General features: G+C 44.2%; 1 protein-coding gene across 4 annotated transcripts in view; it reads right to left on the bottom strand.

Moving 5' to 3' along the window:
• The window catches only part of Erich1 (glutamate rich 1), a 74,600-nt gene that overhangs the window by 34,002 nt on the left and 18,627 nt on the right, over window positions 1-21,971 (bottom strand). For 3 of the 4 annotated variants that reach the window (XM_015999765.3, XM_006981272.4, XM_076553685.1), the window contains exons 2-3: window positions 17,554-17,700; window positions 8,473-8,607 (exon numbers count right to left, since the gene is read on the bottom strand). In XM_015999765.3, the coding sequence (XP_015855251.2) occupies window positions 8,473-8,607; window positions 17,554-17,700 (282 nt within the window). The remainder of the gene's footprint in view (window positions 1-8,472; window positions 8,608-17,553; window positions 17,701-21,971) is intronic. The other variant, XM_076553684.1, reaches the window with a different exon arrangement.

Here is a 21,971-nt window from a genome sequence, read left to right as displayed (position 1 = left end):
CGTGTCCACACACAGTAAGAATGAGCCGTTCTCAGACCCTGGGAATGTGACTCCTGGCCAAGCCAGGGCTTTGCTGGGCCTGGCTGTACCTGGGCAAACCGACCTTTCTATCGACCTGCTGCATGGCCAGAGTCCTGGCTCAGGCTCTCCTCAGCAAAGACAAGAGGTGAGTCAAAGGCCAAAGCACAACCAATAAGATTTTAAACGTGTCTGTCTTGAAATGAAGGCTTGATTCTGTCTAAACATATTTAAAAGACAGGTGTCTAACCCTCAGAGCACACACAGGGAATGCACACTGTTCATGCTTCCAGCCAGGCAGTGGACAACCCACTTCACTTGGCAACTGCTTCCGGAACAATAACCACAGGAACTTGCATCTGAGTGTAAAGAGCACGCCATACAGTCACATGCCTTTCTGAACCAAAGGAAATACTGATACCTGCCCAACAGGCTGTTTGTATAAATAGTTATTCAGTTCGGTTCACTGAACGCTGACGTAACACATGGCTCCTGCAGGCATGGGCTGGGGCACCTCAGGGAACGCAAAGCGGGCCATGTTCACATGTGCACATCCCTGTCCCAAACACTTGGAGCTCATCTGGGGAGGGACTTGGGTTATGACAGACAAGAATGAAGAGAGTCAAGAATAAGACGTAGGAACCGAAGAACTAATGGTTATGTTTTCTAAATACGCCAAAGAACACAAACAGCCCAAGAGAAGGCACTGGATTCAAAGAAGTAAGCTTATTTTTTTAAAAAGAAAAGATTTATTTATTTTAGGTGGATCAAATATTTCATGTGAAATATGTAGAAATGAGGTACCACAAAAGGATGGCTTATACATTTAATATAAAAATTGCACAGCTCTTCAGTCTATGTCAGTCTACCAGACAGCACACTTTTTCTCATTGGTTTGCAAATCATGTAATGTGCAAACAATCCCCGCCTTATTCCTTTTTCAACTTTTTTAGGGTCTTTTGTCGAGAAGATACTTTAAGTTTCTTCATACTCAAATATGTAAGTTATAGTTGATAGGCTTAGGAAAAAAGGTTCCCTAATGGATAATTTCCTGACATGAAGATGTAAGAGGTATGTTATCCAAACAATTGGCTAAAGCTTAGGTTGAAAACGCTTGGGCCAACTCTAAGAATGTGGACTGGGGCAACTGCCTGACAGACTCTGTTACGAACACTCAAGACAGTTCAGTAGGTACCCTGGCCATCTGGCCGGATGACTTCAGTTCGATCCTTGCAACCCATATGGCGGAAGGAGAGAACCAACTCCTGCAGGCTGTCTTCCCACTTCCACATACACGCCATGGCAAACACGCACTTACACAGATGTATGGGTATGTGTATACACGTGTATACACACACACACACACACACACACACACACACACACATACACACACACACACACACACACAAAATACACATCATGTAACCATAAAATAAAAGACTCTGCTAGTGGTTTTAAAACCTGTGTCCTGGCTGGTTTTATGTCAACTTGACACAAGCTGGAGTCATCTGAAAGGAAGGAACCTCAACATGGCTCACAGAATCAACTAAGTAGGGCTCAGAGGGGCTCATAGAGACTGAAGTGGCAGCCATGGAGCCTGCACGGGTCTGCACCAGGCCCTCTGCATACATGCTGTGGTTGTTTAGCTTGGGGATCTTGTTGGACTCCTAACAGTGAAAGTTGGGGTGTCTCTGACTCTTGCCTGCTTGTGGGACCCTTTACCTCCAATTGGGTTCTCTTGTCCAGTCCTGATGTGAGGGTTTGTGCCTAGACTTACTGCATCTTGTTATGCCATGTTTGGTTGATATCCCTGGGAGGTCTGCTCTTTTCTGAACAGAAATGGAGGAGGAGTGGATCTGGGGAAGAGGGAGACTGGGAGGCTGCAGTTGGGATATACTGAATGAGAGAGGAATAGATAGATAGATAGATAGATAGATAGATAGATAGATAGATAGATATGCCTCCATAAGACTGGCTATAAGGCATTTTCTTAATTAGCAATTGATGGGGGTGGGAGTGGACTCAGCCATCCCTGGGCTGGTGGTCCTGGGTTCTGTAAGAAAGCACGCTGAACAAGTCATGATGAGCAAGCCAGTAAGCAGCACCCCTCCATGGTCTCTGCATCAGCTGCAGCCTCCAGGTTCCTGCCCTGTTTGAGTTCCTGTCCTGACTCCCTCAGTGATGAACTGTTACCTGGAAGTGTGAGCTGAATGAACCTTTCCTCCCCAAGTTGCTTCAGTAATGGTGTTTCATTACAGCAACAGAAACCCTAACTAAGGCAACACGGGACTTTTAATTCCCAAGAATCTTTATCTTTAGGAGCTGACCCAGCAGGTTTAATGCAATGGGATATATGTGAATATGTAATAGTGTTCATGTATGAAGATGCTAGTGTAGCACTATGTAAACTTCTATATGTTCAAAGAGAAAAGGGGGGCTAGTTATAAAAGAAGTTGCTCATAAAGTAGGCTTTATTCTTCTTGTAAAATGATAGTTATATACACCGAAAAGTAAAAAAAAAAAACAAACTCCGTAATATATTAAGAGTACAGTTTGTATAAAACCTGTGTGTATATATACACATTAATATGTACAGGGAGAGCTCTTAATAGATATGTACTACACCTGCCTAGTGCTGTGCTCTGAGATGATGTTTTACATCTTAAACATCTTCTATAATGTTTCACTTTCCTTTGACTAGCACTGCTTATAGCCAAGACATTTCTTTTTATTTAGGAAAAAATACCAAATATTAGAGCATACAGAAAAGGCACTCCTTCCAAAGACTGGCCTGCTAGTTAGCTAGTTAGTCACACAACCGAGGTTTCCACTTCTCTACTTTGCAAATGCAGACTTTCTATGTAGATGCTGATGCTTTGGGACTTGGTCTGGTCCCACCACCAGGCGGGGCTTGTGCCCTCCTTAGACCACGCAGAAGCCACAGCCCACGATGGTGGGTCAGGAGGCTTGCCCTAGGGCCACCGGAGCTTGCCACCCTCTCAAATAACTGTCACTTTACTTTGTTTCAAGCGACACATCCTTGCTAATGAGACAAGGACTGAAGTGAAGAGCGTGGTGCTCAGGACAGGTGTGTTAGCAGCCAGCTGAACACACTCCAGACACTACCCGGTGGTATTTCCTGTAACACACGTGCAAGACAGCAGGCTCCTTGGATGCCTGGGGGTTCACCGGAGAGCTGGGACTGAAATGTGAGAGCATAGTTACAATGCTGTTTCTAGGGAGACGGGGCAAGGCATCAAGGCTTGTTGCTATCCGTTGCAAAGCTGCATCCTTGGTTCAGCTACTTAAGCGTTTAGCAAATGTAGGGCATGAGAGTCAGAAACTGAGCCATCAGTATTCAGCAGTGAAAGGTGGATTTCTCAAAACGCTAATGTGACACAAGGTTGACATTTTCTTACTGGGAGGAGTAGTTAGACAACACAGATCTACACAGTATAAATCAGTGACAGAGAACACAAGAAATGTACAAAAGAGACAGGAAGAGATATTTCTCCAGTACATACCCATTCTGGTTGACGAGCAGACATCTAGATAGACGTCATAGTGTCATGCTGAGTGCTATACCAAGTGTGAGCAGGTCAAGGCTGACAGGTGTCGGGGGGAACAAATACCACATGGCTGACACTCCAAAATGGGAGGGGAAGGAGCAGATTTTCAAACAAACACCATGAGGATCTTGGAGGAAGGAGTCCAAGGCTAGGGTCAGGCCAGGAGACCAACTCACCACAATAGATACAACATCCCCACATGAAATACGAGCACGGTCACATCATTCTTGGAATAGGTTAGTTGCTCTGGCTCCAGATGATTTACAAGGTTTTCAACAGACCCGACCCTAACTGCTGAGAGTCTCATGTCTTCCGGCCGTCACTGTTGTGAGCTTGTCAGACATGAGGTGAGCTTATTCAGAGACAAGACGCTCTTGGGACGGGAAGAGGTGGCTCTGGCCAGCCCGCTCCTATGGACATCTCTGCCTCAAGGGCAGTCTCGCCTGCCTGAGCACACGTATAAGCTGCCGGCACCTCTCTGTTGCTCAACTGAGAAATCCCGGTCTACCACCCACCCCCTTCCCATCATCTCATGCTGGTAGAGCATTGCCAAATCTGATGGCTCACACCGCAGAAGCACCTTCAAAACACCCCTGCATTTTCTCTGCCACTTGTTAAGTTCCTCATTCCCTCCCCGAGGAATGACCACCACAAATCTGGATCCGCCATCACTGGATTCTCGGGGAAGCGTGTGGTGTTATGTGGTGCTTGAAAATCTGGTCCAAAATAACTCACTCCCTGCTTATCTGTCCCCACCCACTAGGTGGGTGTCTTCTTGGTACCTTTGTGTTAGGAGGTCCCAGTGGCCCGGCATCTATCTGCTGGCCCACTGGTACTTCAGGACCAGCTCTGTGTCCATGCGCTCTACTCTGCCTCTCTTATGCTGGCCCCCAGTACTTTTCTAGACAACTCAACCACTGTGGCAGCTGGCATAGGAACAGCCCCAACCACGACAAATGTCAGGATGACAAGGGCCCTACCTACTGCCTTCATCACACTGGGACCTGAGTGCAATCCCCAACACAGACTTCAAGAGGCATTTAATAGTTTATTCCTGGACAATACATGTGACACGAGAGAAGGGGGGGGGGGACTACGTCAGGGAGGAAGGGAACAGGCAAGTCAGGGGCATAAGGACAGCATGGGAGACAAAGGAGAACAGACTGTGTATGAAACGTCATGACGAAGCCCATTACTTTACACGTTAACTTAAGACTAATAATAAAACTGTAACATGAGAAAGAAAAGAAAAAGGCATTTCATGAAGTGATTAGTCACAGGGAACCCTGCTTACTCTGTACTTCCAAAAAGGATAAGCTACAACTCAGAAAACTCAACCTTTCCAATGCTCTAAGAAGGGTGTGACAGAGGGAGAGCTAACTACGAGAAAATGAAGGTACCGGAAAATGACTCCTCCAGACTCCCAGAAGCCCCGAGTCCCAGGAAAGGGAGGTGAGTCTGGTGGCTGCACCCATGCTGGAATCCTTACTTCTTGTGTCATTGTGCCTGCAGGACACTGAGTGAAGTCTTCAGCTGGGCCACAGCCAACAGTACCTACCACATCACCTCGTCTTCAGCTCTGTCGACCCCACGCTGCACTAAGCTGAGCTAGGTCCTTTAGCCTTCGTCCCTAATGCGCAGGACCTCCTTAGGAATATGAGGAGTTCAATGTATTAACCGAAGCCAAGTGTGTGGGGTGCAGGATTTACTCAATCTCCCCCAGCCTGGTGCAATGCAGGCCAGGACTCCTAACACCCTTGCACTATGGAGGACAGGAACAGCCAACATGAGTAGACAGTGGGGATTCTTTTGTTTTCTCCAACCCCACCACTTCAAATACCTTTAAATACTCATTTTACGGAATTTCTGATGAAAAACATAAATAAGTTGAAAGCAAAGAATTGAAACATTTGGGTATAAGTTATAAGCATTCCAAGTTGAGTATCAACTTCCCAGCTGAGTTAGAGCCATGAGTTGTTCAAGGGCACCCTGAGAAACTGGGGTGATGCTCTTAGTTCGTGTTGACTCGTGAACAGACTACTAGGCCCTCTAGCAGGGACTTGTGTGTAAAGCAGGCAGCAGCAGTCTAGTCTCTGGCAGATCCTCTGCAGGCAGGGCCAGGCCAGGTGTCAGGACAGAGGTGGCATTTGGGTTAGGGAAGTGGAGGCCCCATCAGCGAACTGGCAGAGGGCTGGGCATGGTAGTACACCCCTACAATCCTAGCTACTGGGGAGTCTGAGGAGAGAGGTTGTGAGTTTGAAACTAGCTTGGGAGAAAAGCAAGACTCTCCACAAACAAACAAACAAACAGACAGACAGACAGACAAACAAACAAACAACAACAACAACAAAAGGAGAAGAAGAAGTTTGGGACTCAGGGTCCCGGCCTGCTCTACCACCCATGTCCCTGGCCCCCTTGCTCCAGGGCAGGTGTGATCTTCACCATGCTCCCCATCTACAACAAAGGTGACTCTATTTACCTTACAGGAGACAGGAAGGAAGCAGAGAAGAAAAGAAATAGCAGAAACACTTGGACTAACAACTAAATGTCACTTGTAATAGCTAGTCAAGCCACAGTAACACCATAAACTTCGTCTAACTGCCATTGTAGTTTCAACGGAACGAACCCTAATGCCCGGATGTCAGAACTCAACTCTACCTTGTTTTCGCCAGGCGACACCAGTTTCCAGCATCCTGCCTGCAGGAGGTGGCAACAGCTGTAGGCCACAGGAAGAAGGTAACTATTTAAGGGCCCGGGGACACTCGTCACACAGAAAAAAACCTTTGTAGAAAGACTTACTTGCCAATTTGGCACCAATGTGTTTCACCCTAGAATAGTCTCAACCATCAGCCTAGAAGGATGGACTGCATGGTCATAGCAAAGGGAGGCGTTCTTGATTGACACAGTTCCCGGCATTAGGCCGCCCTCGAAAATATCAGCAATGGAGTCAACTGAATACATGAGAGTAAACAACTATGTGCATCAGCAACTACATTCAGCAGTACGTGAATGAACGTTGATTACGTAACAACAGCATCTGAGGGCCAAATGTGTATAAAAATACGTGAGAAAAAAACTGTACACAACATCACAAAAATGACAGCAAACGATACAGAGATGCGTGCGAGTTAAACGCACCAGGGAGTTGGTGAGAGCTAACACTCGCTATACAATGATATGTGAACGAGAAGTAAATGTATACAGTGGCATGGTAACAGCCAGCTACACCACAGCACACTGAGAGCCAACTCGATGCAATGGTGTCTGAGTGAGTGTCACCTGGGTATAAAAGCACAGGTAAGCAGCAGCACCTGGATCAACCACACAGAATAAAACAACTGTACGTGGAGGCAAGGGAGTGAATGAACTGTACACAGGGGTGCATAAATGAGAGACAACTGCACTACCAGCACATGAATGAGCCCAACACACTTTCTGATAATTAATATTTCAAACATTCCCATCAGGGCTTGACTATATATTATTTCTAAGTTATTCCAACTCTGGTTTTACAGTTTCTGATTTTTTAATTAAAAAAACCAGAAAGATCAATGTGTTAGGAAAACACAATTTCTTGATAATCAAATTAACTAAGATTAGAGCACAGACTTTCTTTATACTTGATAGGAATCATCCCAGGGTGAGTGGGGGAATCTTTATTCAAAGATTATAAGTTTTTCTTTTAAAAGTTTTCAAACTGAATATTCAAAGGGAACACCAACCATTTTGATGGTAAGATTAAAATCACAACCTTTGGAAACACCAGTACTTCCACATCAATAATGAACTGCGTAGTACTGGAATACCCTCTTTCAATAAGACATTCAACAATAAATACAATTAAAATAGGCTAATCTTTTCCCAAAAGAGATACAGGACATGGTAATTCCTTCACTTTATAATTTTTAGAAAATTTGAAAAGCTTAGAAAAGCATGGCAAAAATTCTACTAAACCAAGTATTAGCACTGTGATGTATTTAATTCCAGATTGCTCATGCATTTCCCAATATGCTCATAAAGCTGCCAAGCTTTAACTCTCTGTCCCGAGTTCTCTTCTGTTATTACAAGCTTGTAACCTTTTTTTTTTTTTTTTTTGGTGAGTTCAGACTTTTTATTTAATTTTTATTTTTTGGTTTTTCGAGACAGGGTTTTTCCATGTAGTTTTTGGTGCCTGTCTTGGATCTTGCTCTGTAGACCAGGCTAGCCTCAAACTCACAAAGATCCGCCTGGCTCTGCCTCCCGAGTGCTGGGATTAAAGGCATGCGCCACTGCCGCTTGGCCAGACTTTTATTTTTTATTATTTTTTAAAATTTTTATTTAAAAAAAATTTTTATTCATTTTACATATCAACCACAGATCCCCTTCTCATCCCTCCTCCCACTCCCCCCACCCCCACCTAACACCCCCACCCACTCACCCCTCATCCCCTCCGCCAAAAGGGTAAGTTCTCCCATTGGGGGACAGGAAAGCCTGGTACATTTAGTTGAGGCAAGACTCAGCCCCTCCCCTCTGCCTTAAGGGTGAGCCAGGTGTCTGACCACAGGTAATGGGATCCAGAAAGCTGGTTCATGCACCAGGGATAGATCCTGATCACACTGCCAGGGGCCCCTCAAACAGACCCAGCTACACAACTGTCTCCCACATGCAGAGGGCCTAGTCCAGTCCCATGCAGGTTCCACAGCTGTCGGTCTATGGTTTATGCGCTCCTATGAGCTTGGTTCAGCTTTTTCAGCCTACTACATGATTGGTTACACAATGCTATGCTTACCCATATCCATCAAATTGTAAGTTTAAACGCTAATTCGCAAGATTGGAAAATGGCGTAATACTAGAAAATGACGATGGAAACAATACTCAGTTTTCCTCTGCCCAGACTTTGTACCTTCTGTGTCGCCGCCACTGGAAGCATTTTCAGAGTTCGCACAGCTGGTAGGTTCCGGCAAACTAGGAATATACCCTGGAGGAGGCAAACTCACAGTGTAGAGCCGACGTTCAGGCTGGGTCTTAATGTCGCCATCTGCAGAGAAAGGGGCGCGGCACGCACTAGTAAATATTATGTAACACAAGCAGACAGTTATTTGGCCTGATCATATTAGTGCTGTTTCTCCAATAAAATTCAATGAAGACAAGAAATCAAGTAACTCAATAAAACCGAATCACTTTCATAAACACTACATTTAAAAAGCCAAGTATTTTGTCAATAAAGCAAGTTAGCTATATGACCAGTTGTGACAAGTGGACCATCTACAATTACTTAAATTCACATTAAGTTAGTAAAAATGTAAACTTGTGAGTTTTTGTAAGATGATATGAACTATAACTAACTCAGGAATGTGAAAAATATAAACAGTACAAACAACATATTTGTTATTATCATAACATGAACCTTCTGACATTTTTGTACCTTGTTCCCCCTGAATTTCGTCTCCATGTTTTCTCTGTAACATGTGCAGAGAATGTGGATACATTCTAAAACACCCACCCACAAATCTACAGACACATACATGCATACCAAGACACAACCATGTATAGACACAAACGTAGACACCCTCTCAGATCAACATGTACACACAGACACTCTAAGTCACAAGTACCTACAGATACACAGACATGTAGAATTCAGACAGTGATTAAAAGATCCATTATACATATAATATCCTTCTGACATCACACAATACATAATTCACATGGATTATGTGTATTACATGAGAATTTAAAATTGAGTATAATATCATAAAATAATACAGCACAGTGTATAGGGTTTTAGCCAGCATACTCTTTTAATAGTACAAAATATTCTATGCTATGGACAAATTATAATTGATCTTTTGATTACTGTCCTGAAAATCTGTGTATGAAAGGTGGCTTTGAATAGTCACTGTCATGAACAGTGGCTACGGCCATCTGCATTGGTCACTTTCTTCACTTCTGTCATCAAGTACCTGACAAGTATCTGAAGCAAGAAGTATTTATTTTGGCTCACAGTTAAAGGGGTTAGTCTGTTATGGCTGGAAAGGGGGAGAAGTAGCTCATAGCCATGGAAGCAGGAAAATAAGGCTACCTGTGCACTTCTCCATGGAGCAAGAAGCAGAAACAGGACACAGAGAGAAACAAGGCTACAGACTTCAAGGCCTGCTCTCCAGAGATCTACTTCCTCCAGCTAGCCCAACCTCGCAAAGCTTCTACAGGGTCCCCAACAGTGCCATCAGGTGATGAACCTGTATCAGACACCTGAATGGCAATTCCACCCTGCTCTGCATCCCTTTGCGGGCTTGGCCATTTCGTTTCTTCTGACAAATTCTTGGAAATGGAATTGCTGATTTGAAAAGTCTGAACCTTTCGCTGTGTTTTCATATTTACAAACCAGATAAGGGATCTTCTCTCCCACACTCTTCAATATTTCCTTTCAATCCTCTTAAGTTTCGTCTTTTCATTTATAACATGTTAAAGTGACTCTCATATACACGGCAAACACAAATGGATACTCCCGCTAGTCTTTCACAGAATAACTAACATTTTATTTTAAACCAACAACTACCAATTTATTTTAAACTAACAGATCAAGACAGAACAAAATAACATAGTGAAGATGTGCTTTTAAGACATTTAAACACAAAAAACATGAAACCTTCTCAAATTCCTCTGCCATCAATATATTCCACTCTCTGGAGGGTAAGTATTCAGAATGTTGCCAGAATTCTGGTTCTTCTGTTAATTTGATTCACACAGTTGATTAATTACTACGCCATTCCCTGCTGGAATCAAGGGCAGATGGAGATATGCTTCTATGTATACTAATCCTATCGTGGAACATCAACATTTGATCATTTTTCACAGGGTATTTTTGGAAGCTTTTAACCACTAAATCTTTCTTAATAAGAAAGTTAAACAGAACTTAGAAATGTCATTGTTCACTTAAATTATTGGATTGGATATAGAAAGTATTATGGAAGTGAAGCGTGAGATGAGTCACACAATGAAAAATAGCGACACATCGAAGAACAGATTTGGAAGTGGAACGTGCCAGGAGATAGTCCTCCTCTGGTTGGAAACCACACGCTAACTCTACAGATGGTTTTAAGCCGCAAATGATAACACCGCCATAGCCAGGGATGTCCAGGAGAGGTGGGAAGCTATGACCTGGGCCTCGGTTTGCTCAGACAACAGTGTTTGGTTTCAATTTTCTATACGTTTTCTCACTCAAACGCCCCTTTTGCTGGGGCGGAAGCAAGGACAAGATGGGTTACAGTTTACGGCATGGCCAGTGCACACTTCTTTCTACACCCCATCATCTTCATGAGGTACAGCACGTGCTACTTCTATGAGCACAGCTCCCCGGACTGTTGGTCTCCCCAAGAGAGGACTGAAGACACAGGAAGGCAAGTGGGCATCTCCTCTTTGCTAATGAAAGTCATCAGCTCCCGTATCTCTAATAACACACAGGGGAGGCTGGTGAGGTTGGCAATCCCTAAGCAGAAGGAATGCACTGAGCAGCTCTATTTACTTGTGGGATACTGCCAGGGGATCCTCACGTGGAGCCACACCCACTTTTCCTTTCCTTCCCGGCTGTGGATTGGTAGAACTCCTCGCGTGTCTATGCCCACAGAACATGGCTCCTTTGACTCCCCTCTTGTCTTGGCACCCAGAAGAACCACAGTGCTGGTGACTAGAGAGCCCTCACCTCTTCTGAGTGACTCCTCAGCAGCTAATGTCTAATCAGAAACTCCCCAAAGCCACCTGGACCCAGACCAAGCCCGGGCCCAGGCATCCTGCTGTCCTTGGTGCTGTCCACAATCACTGCTGCTCTCCTCTCTCTCTAGTGGCCCTTACTTCTGCCTCAACATGAAAATGAACCAAAGAGTTCTGCAGGCATTTACCAACATTACACACAGGAAGAGCGGCCAAAATGCCTTTGGTCATATCGCTGTACCGTCCAATCTGCCCCTGGCCACGGCCACCTCCATCCAGAGTTAGTTAGTGCCCTAGTGGCCCTCCTCCTTTCTCTGTGAGATTCGCTGTTGCAGCTACAGTGGCTTATAGACCTCGTGAAACATACGAAGATTATTATATCTCTTTATTATAGTCAACACTTGGTCACATCACTAAAATTTTTAAACCAATTTCTATATTCACTGCTATTCCCCGTCATCTCTGCCTCCTGATGTAGGCTGAATTTTGTTTTTGCTGAAGCATACAGGATGTTCTTTTGATAGGCATGTGGTTGGGAAAATGCCTAAGTGATGCAGGTCTGAAAATATCTTCATGTGTTCCCTTCTGCAAGATGCCACACTACATTTACATCGTAGGGGGCACCATGCCACAGTTCAGGAGGACACATGTGAGCCTGGTAAGTCCCCTCCTACTGTGACCTCTTGGGTCCTTTCCAGGAAAGCAACGGATGCTGCCATGTGCTGTGGGTTTCTGCAAGGCTATTGGCGAACACGCAAACAGAATGACCGACATGCTACTCCTGCCTCAGCCTCTGCAGTGGAACTGATGGGAAACTTTGTCTCTTGCTTTCCACCTGATTAACACACCCTGGCTCTCGTTCCAGTGGACCACCTAGGGGCTTGCATGCCTTTTGAAGAGTGCAACCTCCCAGGGAACAGTGTGCCACAAATCATTTAATCAGCCTTCCACCCCGTTCCTGCCCCAGGGCTGGCGAGGCTTATTAGCAGGTAAAAGTGCTTTTGCTAAAACCTGGCAACCTGAGTTCAACCCCAGAACACACGCAGTGGGCAGAACTGGCTTCTGTACGTTGTCCTCTGACTGCTACAAGCACACTGTGGTACATGAACACACTCCCTCTGCCCATGAAAACATGAATAAATGTAAAAAAGGTTTGAACTAAGCCCTCAATGTGAAGATTTAGACTTCTAATCTCTCTTTATTGTGAGCAATGTCACAGCTAATAACTCAGAGCGTGCCAATCTTAGTACACAGGAGTTAGTTCACAGGAGAACTGGCTAGACGGAGAACTTCTGGGCCCAGGTGGGTGTATTTGGAGCTGACCGTATTTTCTGTCTGCCTTTAGTCGTGACAGCCAGGCTTGGAAGCCTGACAAAGGACATGGATTTATGACTCCATGACAACAGGGCAGATGAAAAGGGGATTACAAGTCACTTTTAATTTGTGTCTCTCTCCTCAGTAGAAGCCAAGCACTCTCTTTGGTGTTGAGAGAGTTGCCTATTTGTTTTGTGAAACGCCAATAACCCTGTTTTGTCCACTTTTCTCTGAGGTATTGACCTTTTATTTTTCCACTAACACATGAGGGTTTTATATATTAAATAAATGAATTCTTTATCCATTCTATCAGCTGCCACTGTCTTCTTAGTTCACTATTTGTTTTCTGACTTCACACGTGGCAAGTTGGCATGTATACTTCTGAGTCTTATCAAGTATAATCAACAATTTTATGACCCTGGGCCATATGTATAACTTTATAGGGAAAGAATTCTCCTATGTTGTCTTGAGTACTTCCTTATATTTATGTTCAGTTTTAAATTCTGTATGCTTCTAGAATTCAGTTAGTTCATTTTTCCTTAGCTATGCAGGTGGTCTCAACAAAACAAAAAAAAAAAAATCACAAGTCCCTGACTCATCAGGCCCACTGTGCTCTGTGGATTAGAGGTCCAGCAGAGCATGCTGCTCTGTCATCCGAGTGTCCCTATAGCTGAGTGTCCATCGCCTCAGCCATCCCAGGCGAATGGAGAGTGCTGGACACACTGCTAGCATGACAGGAGACAGAAATTTTAATTTAAACTAAATGAAGTTTCAACTTAACCATCTGAATGGAGGCAAAGGCTGAAGTCAGTACTTAACCACCCTGAACAAAAGAAAGGCTAGAGTGGCATGTCACTTCACTGGGGCATGTCACTTCACTGGGTGAGGGTCTGTCTGTCTCACACTCTCGTCCCGTCTGTCTACACTGCTCTTCCTTCTTCATGCTGTACACCATGTTCTTTATAACCATAATGACTACACACTGGTTCTTCAGCTGAGACTGTCCTCACAATGTCCCTTCCCTGTAGAGTCTGCTGCTGGACTTCAGTGTGTACTATATTTCAAATGCACCTCTGTGGCTGCCTCCTGCATTATGCTATATCTCCAATTTCCTCTTTGCAGAAACTATGGAAATATTTGTAGCCAGTCATACTCTGGGCACAGTTTTATTACATTTTTTTCATATTTTCTATTACTTATTCACAGGTTTGATCATGTCCCCCAGTAAAGTGTGAGCTTAAGCTTGGCAGAATGTGTCTGTTTTGCTATTCTGTAATTTACAATCATCATAAATATGTTTATAAGAGAAAGTGTTGCCTGACTGGTAATTCCTAGTGTTGCTTCTGTAACATAGTGATGGATTCCAGACTCTGATCCATGGAGCTCTACAGCTCTACCAAAACTGCTCAGAATTTATAAATCCAGGAACTATAGCACCACTTTGGGCAGGAAAAAGCATTTGCTGGGCCCAACATGATTTTAAGCACTAACATCACAGCGAGGTTAGGATAGGACTCATCATGACTAGCCATGTAGTGTGAGTCCCAGTTTTCCCATTCCTGGAGTGAGTGTCTCCCTGAAAAAGCTGTTGGAGAACTGGATCACGGGCACACCAGTGGCTCATCAGCCAAGAGAGCACTGTAGACATAGGCCAGGACCAAGGACAGCACCTTGGATAACGGTTAGCTCCCTTAGGCTGGAGTCAGCACCAAGGACAGCACCCCTATGCTGGAGGTTGCACCAGGGACCAAATTAACCCACTACAAACATTTAACAGTGCCCTCAGGAGGTCACTGGCAATGAGCAGAGTACAGAAAGACATGGGGAGGGGGGGACTCTGTCTCCTTCTGTGGCTGCTGCAAGCTCACACTTGGTGTCCCTTTGTCTTCTAGCTGCTTGCACTCCCCCAGACAAATTCACGTGCCATTTACTGAATGAAGTAGTTTTTCCAGGAAAGGCCATAAGGATCAGGATAGTCAAGACTTCCACAACACAGACCCGAACTTCTGAAGATGCAGAAATGAGAGTGTACACTGACCTTCTGAGCAAGGTGACCTGATCCAATGTAGCAACGGAAGATGGACACACTACCCTGTGGGAGACTCTGAGAGGTGTTAGCGCTTACATGACTGTGACTTAATGCAATTCCAGGGGGGATTCCTAAACCCCAAGTGATACGTTTTCATGCATATTTCTATAGGAGAATGAAATACTTACATGTATCCTGTGATTACTTTCCCAACAGAGTCATCCTTAATGTGATGCTCAAAGGAATTTGGTGACTTAAAGAGCTTATTATAACATTCTTCTAAATGAACATACTGCATTTAATTTCTCCACTTACTATTCATGTTAATGACAGGCAGGATTATCAGGGATTATTCAAGAAAAATTGAAAACCAGTTTTGGGTTTTCCCTCATGTAAATATTTTTGAGTTCTTAAAACAGTTTCGGCTAGCATCCCTCCTTGCACACATATACAGATCATTGCACACCGCCCTTAAGACACTTCCACAGTCTTTCCCATACTTCCTCCCTTACCACTGCCCTTCTTCCCGGAGAGCTCTCTTTCGCTTTCATATCACACACTACACACGTGTGCAATTAAATATACCTTTGCATGGGATAAAACATGCAATATCATGCCTCTCTCCCCCCGCATCACCTTCTTTTGTATTTCCCTAGTGGCTGAGGACCAGGCTATTGTACCTTAAAAAACAATAACATGAAAGTTCAAAATGTTACAGCAAGCGTGGCCATTAGTCAAGGAAAAGAGTAAATATTTCCCACAGTTCCTTCAATAAAATGGCCACGTTTGAAACTCAATAGAATATTTAAAACTTGAATTTGCTCACATGGTTGGAATGCATTTCTCTCCTATCCAGCGATATCCACTCACATACTAAATAGCCTGACTTTAATGCATGAAGAGCATTTCATCCTATGAATATACCACAGAGAACTGATTTCAAATGTTGAGTACTCAGTTTTATAACTTGAAGCTCCAATGAGAGTAGCCTGATAGTTTTCTCCCCCCTCCCACATCTCAGAGAATGAAGGAAAGTTGGCTCAGGCTCCCAAATTACAAGACCCATGACAGTCAAAAGCCGCCTACAAGATGCAAACACCTCCAGGCAACACTTTCTCATCATCTGCCCTGTCCCTGGCTACGGAAGCTGTTCCTCCCTTGTGCTGTGTCAGTGCAGATGCTGATCGTCACTTATCCCACACTGAAGCGTTGTGTGATTTTAACGGGCCGTTGTGGAGTAGGTGTCGGATCATGTCCTGCTCAGCCTCTGAAGAGTTGTGTGATTTTAATGGGCAGCTGTGGAGTAAGTGCTGGATCATGTACTCCTCAGACTTTGCCTTTATGGTTTTCCAGTCCTTTCCTCCTGCATCTTGTTAAATTGTCCTAACCATTAAAAAAAATTGGGTTCCTACCAAGATTCACACCCTCAGCCACTCCAAAAGTATACCACTTGTGGGAAACCAGCTTCCAGTTGGGAGGTTCCCATGACTACAGGCCAGAATGAGGTATGCAGATTGTGGTACCTGTGGTCTGACAGAACATGAAACATGTTCTGGGCATGAGCAATGCATTCAAAAGACCATGATGACCAACCTAGACTACAGTACCAGCTACCCGCCATAGTTAAGGGAGAAAGGAAAACTTTCCATGATACAAACAACCTTAAAAAAATTACATCCCACAGACCAAACCTAAAGAAAACACAGGAAGCAGTATTTTGGGCTGAAGAGAGAAATGACTATAACCAAGAAGGTGTAGAAAGAAAAAAATGAAACTATAATTACTAACACACGAACAACACTGTGTTAGCTGTGTCCATGAGCATGTGTAACCACAGCCGTCTAATGCTTGACAAAGACGTCCAAACCACGTACTGGGGAAGACAGCATTTTCAGCTAACGGTGCTGGGAAAACTGGATGTCCACATGTGGAAGACCAAAATTAGCCTGGAATCGATCCTCTTGTACAAACACTAGCTCTGAACAGATCAAAGACCTAATGTGAAACCTGAAACAATGAAGTTGGCAGAAGAAAACAGCACAATACAGGACATGGGCAGAGGAGAGGGTTCTCTGATGGGACCCCATTTGCCTAGGAATTAAGCCAACAGTTGACAAGTGGGGCTTCATAAAACTAAAATGCTTCTGTGCAGCTAAAGAAATAATTGAATGAAGAAGCTCACAAAATGGTAATCTTTCCCAGCTACATATCTGACAGAGGATGAATATCCAGGATGTACAAAGGACTCAAGAAACAAAGAATCAAAGAGACAAATGGCCCCATAAAAAATGGGCTTTGGATCTAAACAGAGAATTCTCAATAGAAGAAACAAAAACAGCTTAGAAACACCTCAAAAAATGTTCATCATCCCTAACAATAAGGGAAATGCAAATCAAAACAATTCTGAGATTTCATCTTACTCCAGTCACACTGGCCAAGATCAACAGAACAACAGACAATGAATGCTGGCAAGGATACAGGGAGAAGGGAACCTTCATTCCCTGTCGGCGGGAGCAAATGAGATGTGACCTTCAGATGAACTTCTGTGTTGCCTGTAAGATTCTGCTGGGTATATACAGCTGTGAAGAACAAACAGATGCAGAGGAACCAACATGAAAGAATAAAGAAAGGAACCACCAGACTGCGTGTGAATTCATTCCGTTCCTACAAAAGCCCTCATGTAAAAGCCCTAGGTTTCTCTCTGAGCCCTGTCCTGCAGTCTTGGAGCCAGCTTCCTGGGCTGTTACAGGCAACAGTGTACGGACTAAGCAGGCTGTGTTTATATACTCAGACAGTATGTGTAGAGAATGGGGCTGTCCCCACAAACTGCTGTCAAGACTTGAAGTGTGTTCTCCACAGAAGCCCCAGGCAAAGGGGATATACACCTAATGTTGAGTTAGAGAAACACTGATACCTGTAATCCGCCCTTACCTGTCGGCCTATGATCATGCGTGTGCTGTACCGCCTCAGGGGTCACATTCTTAGGTGGTGTCTCCAAGGCAGGAGTCTGAGGTGTCCCCTTATCTCCGCCACTTGAAACATTAGGAAAAAGTCTCTTCAGCACTTTTTCAGTAAACACTACAAAGGCAACAGATTAACATAGAAATGATTTACTATATTTACTTAAATTACATACGGCACGGCTTTCATTCAAAACAAAGGCATCCTTACTACCCCAAAGCCAAGCGACTGGCTCCAACACTGGCCACTAGCCCTCAGAAAATCCCTAGGCACATACTCTCAGGCCACTGTGCTGACACGACTTGGCAGGCGCCCTCCCAGACCCCATGCTTCAAATGGACTTCCATGGCCTCTGCCCCTCAAATGACCCCCACTGCTCAGGGGATGATCCACTTTTGTGTTTGTTGGCCTTCTCGAGGCACAGACTTGCAGATAGGGAAGGATCCTAGGCCTGTCAGAGATGAAGAGCACTCAGGGGTCTGCCTGTTACTGCACCTGCAGGGAGGCACCTGTGTTACGTGACCCTACTTTTCCCTGATGGGGGTCGGCCTTACACTGCATTTCTCCTACACTGAGTACAGTCAATGAGCCACCACCCAGTGGAATTGACACTCGTTCCAGAAACCAGCTAGGCCGGACAGCCCACGTGCAGGTGGGACATCTCCTGTAGTCTGAGGTATGACAGACCAGCTATGAGGAGACCAGCAGGGCATGGAAGGGCAATACACTCTCCAACATCTCTCCCCTTTGAACTGGCTGACAAGTATCACTGTACAGCTCTAACAGCTTTAGCGTGAGTGTGGAAATTCTTCACTTGGTTTTAGCTTGCACTCTTACGATGCATCTTAGAACTTCAGATGGGCAGTGGAAGGTGTAGACTCAAAACACATGAGGACAGGGATAAGAATCTGTGCTGAGGAAACCCTGGAGAGTGTAGTTCAGTGGGAGCAAATATAATGTTGTTGTTTTTTTTTTTTAAAAAAGGTACTTGCTATTCTTTTTCTCTTCTAGAAGTCTCTGTTTCAGGTTTAACATTGAGATCTTTGATCAGTTTGGAATTGATTTGTGTGCAGGGTGAGAACAAAGGACCACATTTCATTCTTCTACATGTAAACATCCTGTCTTCCCCACACTGTTAAAGATGCTGTTTTTTCCCTGGATGTGTATTTTTGGCATCTCTATCAAACATCAGGTGGCTGCACTTAGATCTGGGTCCTTAACTCTATTCCCTTGGTCAGTGCGTCTGTTTCTGTGCAGGTACCACGGTGCTCTGCCACTGAGACTCAGTGGTGTTAAAATTGGGACTGGTGACATCTCCAGCAGTCTTAGTGTTCAAGGTTGTTTTCGCTATCAGGGTCTCTTGTGTCTCCATGTGAATTTAAGATTTTTTTTCCAATTTCTGTTTGGAATTGTGTTAGAATTTTGATAGATTGCATTGAATTTGTAGGCCGCTTTTGATAGGAAGCCATTTTCATAATATTAATCCTACCAATGCATGTGCACGGAGGTCTCTCCACCCGCTGGTGTCTTCAATTGCGTCTTCAGTGTTTTAAAGTTTTCAGTGTATTAGTCTTCCACTTGCTTGGTTTGTTTTACACCATGTAATCTCCCTTCCTCCCTCCTTCTATTTCCCTCCCTCACCTTGTGTGTGTGTGTGTGTGTGTGTGTGTGTGTGTGTGTGTGTTGTTTATTTTTAGGGAACAGAACTGTTTCTCTGATTTCTTTCTCAGTCCATTTGTCTTGCTCTATGGGAAAGCTACTAATTTTTAGACATTACTTTTGTAACCTACCACTGTTATGGAGTATTAGTTTAAGATATGTTACATTTGTTTATGCTGTGGAATATTTGTTTAACGAGGCAAAGATTTGGTGCATTTTTTATGTTGCATTTGCTTAACTCAAAAGCTGTGTTACTTTGCCTACCTAAAACACCTGATTGGTCTAATAATGAGCTGAACAGCCAATAGCAAGGCAGGAGAGAGAAACAGGCTGTGGCTGGCAGGCAGAGAGAATAAATAGGAGGAGAAATCTAGGGAAGAGGGGAAGTGGAGAGAAAAGGAGGAGGACAGGAAGATGCCAGGGTCCACCCAGGCACACAGCCAGCCTCGGAGTAAGAAGAAAGAAAGGTACATAAAATCAAGAAAGGTAAAAAGCCCAGAGATAAAATGTAGTTAAAGAGAAATGGGATAATTTAAGTTAGAAAAGCTGCCTAGAAACAAGCCAAGCTAAGGCCAGGCATTCATAAGTAAGAATAAGTCTCCGTTTATTTGTGAGTTGGGTGGCAGACTCCCAAAGGGTAAAATAAATAAATAAATAAATAAATAAATAAATAAATAAATAAATAAATTATAAATTTATAAACTCAAGTTCCATTTGCTTTTGGGATACCATCTTACAAGGACTCCAATTTGCAGTAAGGCTTGTTAAGGAAGGGAATGACTCAGTTGTCTTTAGCCTATTGGCTATAGGTAGGTTAGGACTTCGGTTGGTCTTTTCTGTGTTAAACACACAGATTGCAAGCCTAGCTCCACTTTGAGATCTTTGGCAGCAGTTAACTCTGCAGCTCACACACGATTGAGCCTGTATGATAATGAGTATTCAAAGACGGGTAATACCTGGGGGGGGCGCTCCTCAACCTAAGACAGAGCTCCTGTATGGCCTGGGCAGGCGTCTCCATGACAGGTAAGGTGACCTGCTGATGTCCCACGCAACCCAAGTCAGAAGCTCATTTATTAGTAAAAGGGGGACCTGTAGGGCCCTGACCCCCGTTTTGGGTAACTGTTGCCTTGCTTGCTGACCTTGACCTTGATATTACCCCTATGCTAATTCCCTCCTGGGTTCTACCCTCCTGAATGCTTAAGGGAAGTTCCTTGTCTGTATATCCTGCATAATGGGCATTAACAGCTTAGATGCAAGATTGTAAAATATCAGTAGTGAATTTCTGCCCTCCGCGGTTCTCCCATTGTGCTGTAAGCTTGTATTTAAGACCTCCTCCCTCCTTCAATAAATGACAATCGACAAAAAACAAAAACAAAAACAAAAACCCCAAAAACCAGAAAAATCCCACATAACTACACATCACTTTGGCTGAAAGTGCCTATAAGTTCCAGCAGTTTCCTGATGTGGCACTTGGGGTCTCTTATGTCATCTGTGGATAGGGATACTTGGACTTCCTCTTTCCCTATTTTTACCCTTTTTATTTCCTTCCCATGTCTTATTGCTCTAGCTAGGACTTCAAGTACCACATTGAACAGGAGTAGAAAGTGAACATCTTTGTCATGATCCTGATCTTAGTGGAAAAGCTCTCACAGTTTAATGGAAATTACTCTACACAGGGGATAATGCTCTTCCCAGAGCCCACAGGTTGCCAAATGAATAGCACAGATCACGGTGTGGGTGACTTCTCCCCGAGTTCTTGGTCAAGGTTGTCCCAGGGACCCCCCAAACAACACAGGCTATTGCCCTTACTCTTGGTTGCCCACAAGAACTTGATGGTAAGACCCTATTGCTGAAGACGGCACATACTTCAGTCACAGGACATGGACCAGGAAGCTTCCTGACTGCTGACTAGCTTCAGAATGCTGGAAGTTATGCAGGCTGCTGGTGGGGGGTCATCAACAGTCTTACCCACCTGTGAACCCTGAGGGCCACAATAATACTAGCATGGCAAGATACGCCCAAGGGTGCAATCGAGGCATGGATATTTTGGTAGTAATCAACTGCTTTCTGATTGGATTTAAGACCCATTCCATGAGCAAAGTCATGCCTGGTATTGGCCAAGAATCTGTTGTTAGGGAAATGACAGGCACCAGGGGGTGAACCTTCTCTTAGTCTGCTGCATGGACACAGTACCAAACTGCTCTCTAAAGTCCCATCTCTACACCCATGAATTAGTACAGCTCTCAGACCTCATCAGAGAAGTTTCTTTCATGTAGCAGAGGAAGCTCCTGCAAAAACTTCCAACTGGCCCACTGCAGAGAGTTAAGTGTCTGTGGAGTACTCAGTCACAACTGGGGCATCTATATATATCACACCCCTGCCCCTGAGGCTCAGGGATTATCAAGGAAGAGGTGGCGGAGAGATTGTAAGAATCAGAGGCTGGGGCTCTGGACATGAATAGTACAAATTGGACTTGGTGGGATGTATATGTATATGTATATGTATATGTATATGTATATGTATATGTATGATATGGACAGAGTTGGGAGGGTTGAAGGTGAATCTGGGAGGTAGCAGGAAGAGTGAGGAGCAATATAATCAAAACACGCATGCATGTATGAATTCCTCAAAGCATTAACGAACATATTATGGTTAGTTAGCTAGACAGACAGACAGACGGCAGGCAGGCTCTTTGTACCCTATAACTACAACTCTCAGTGGTTTCTCAT

Source organism: Peromyscus maniculatus, chromosome 17 (assembly GCF_049852395.1).
Source record: "Peromyscus maniculatus bairdii isolate BWxNUB_F1_BW_parent chromosome 17, HU_Pman_BW_mat_3.1, whole genome shotgun sequence".
Taxonomy (NCBI): Eukaryota; Metazoa; Chordata; class Mammalia; order Rodentia; family Cricetidae; genus Peromyscus; species Peromyscus maniculatus.
The sequence above is the reverse complement of the archived record's forward strand: the minus strand, read 5'-3'. Positions and strand labels throughout refer to the sequence as shown.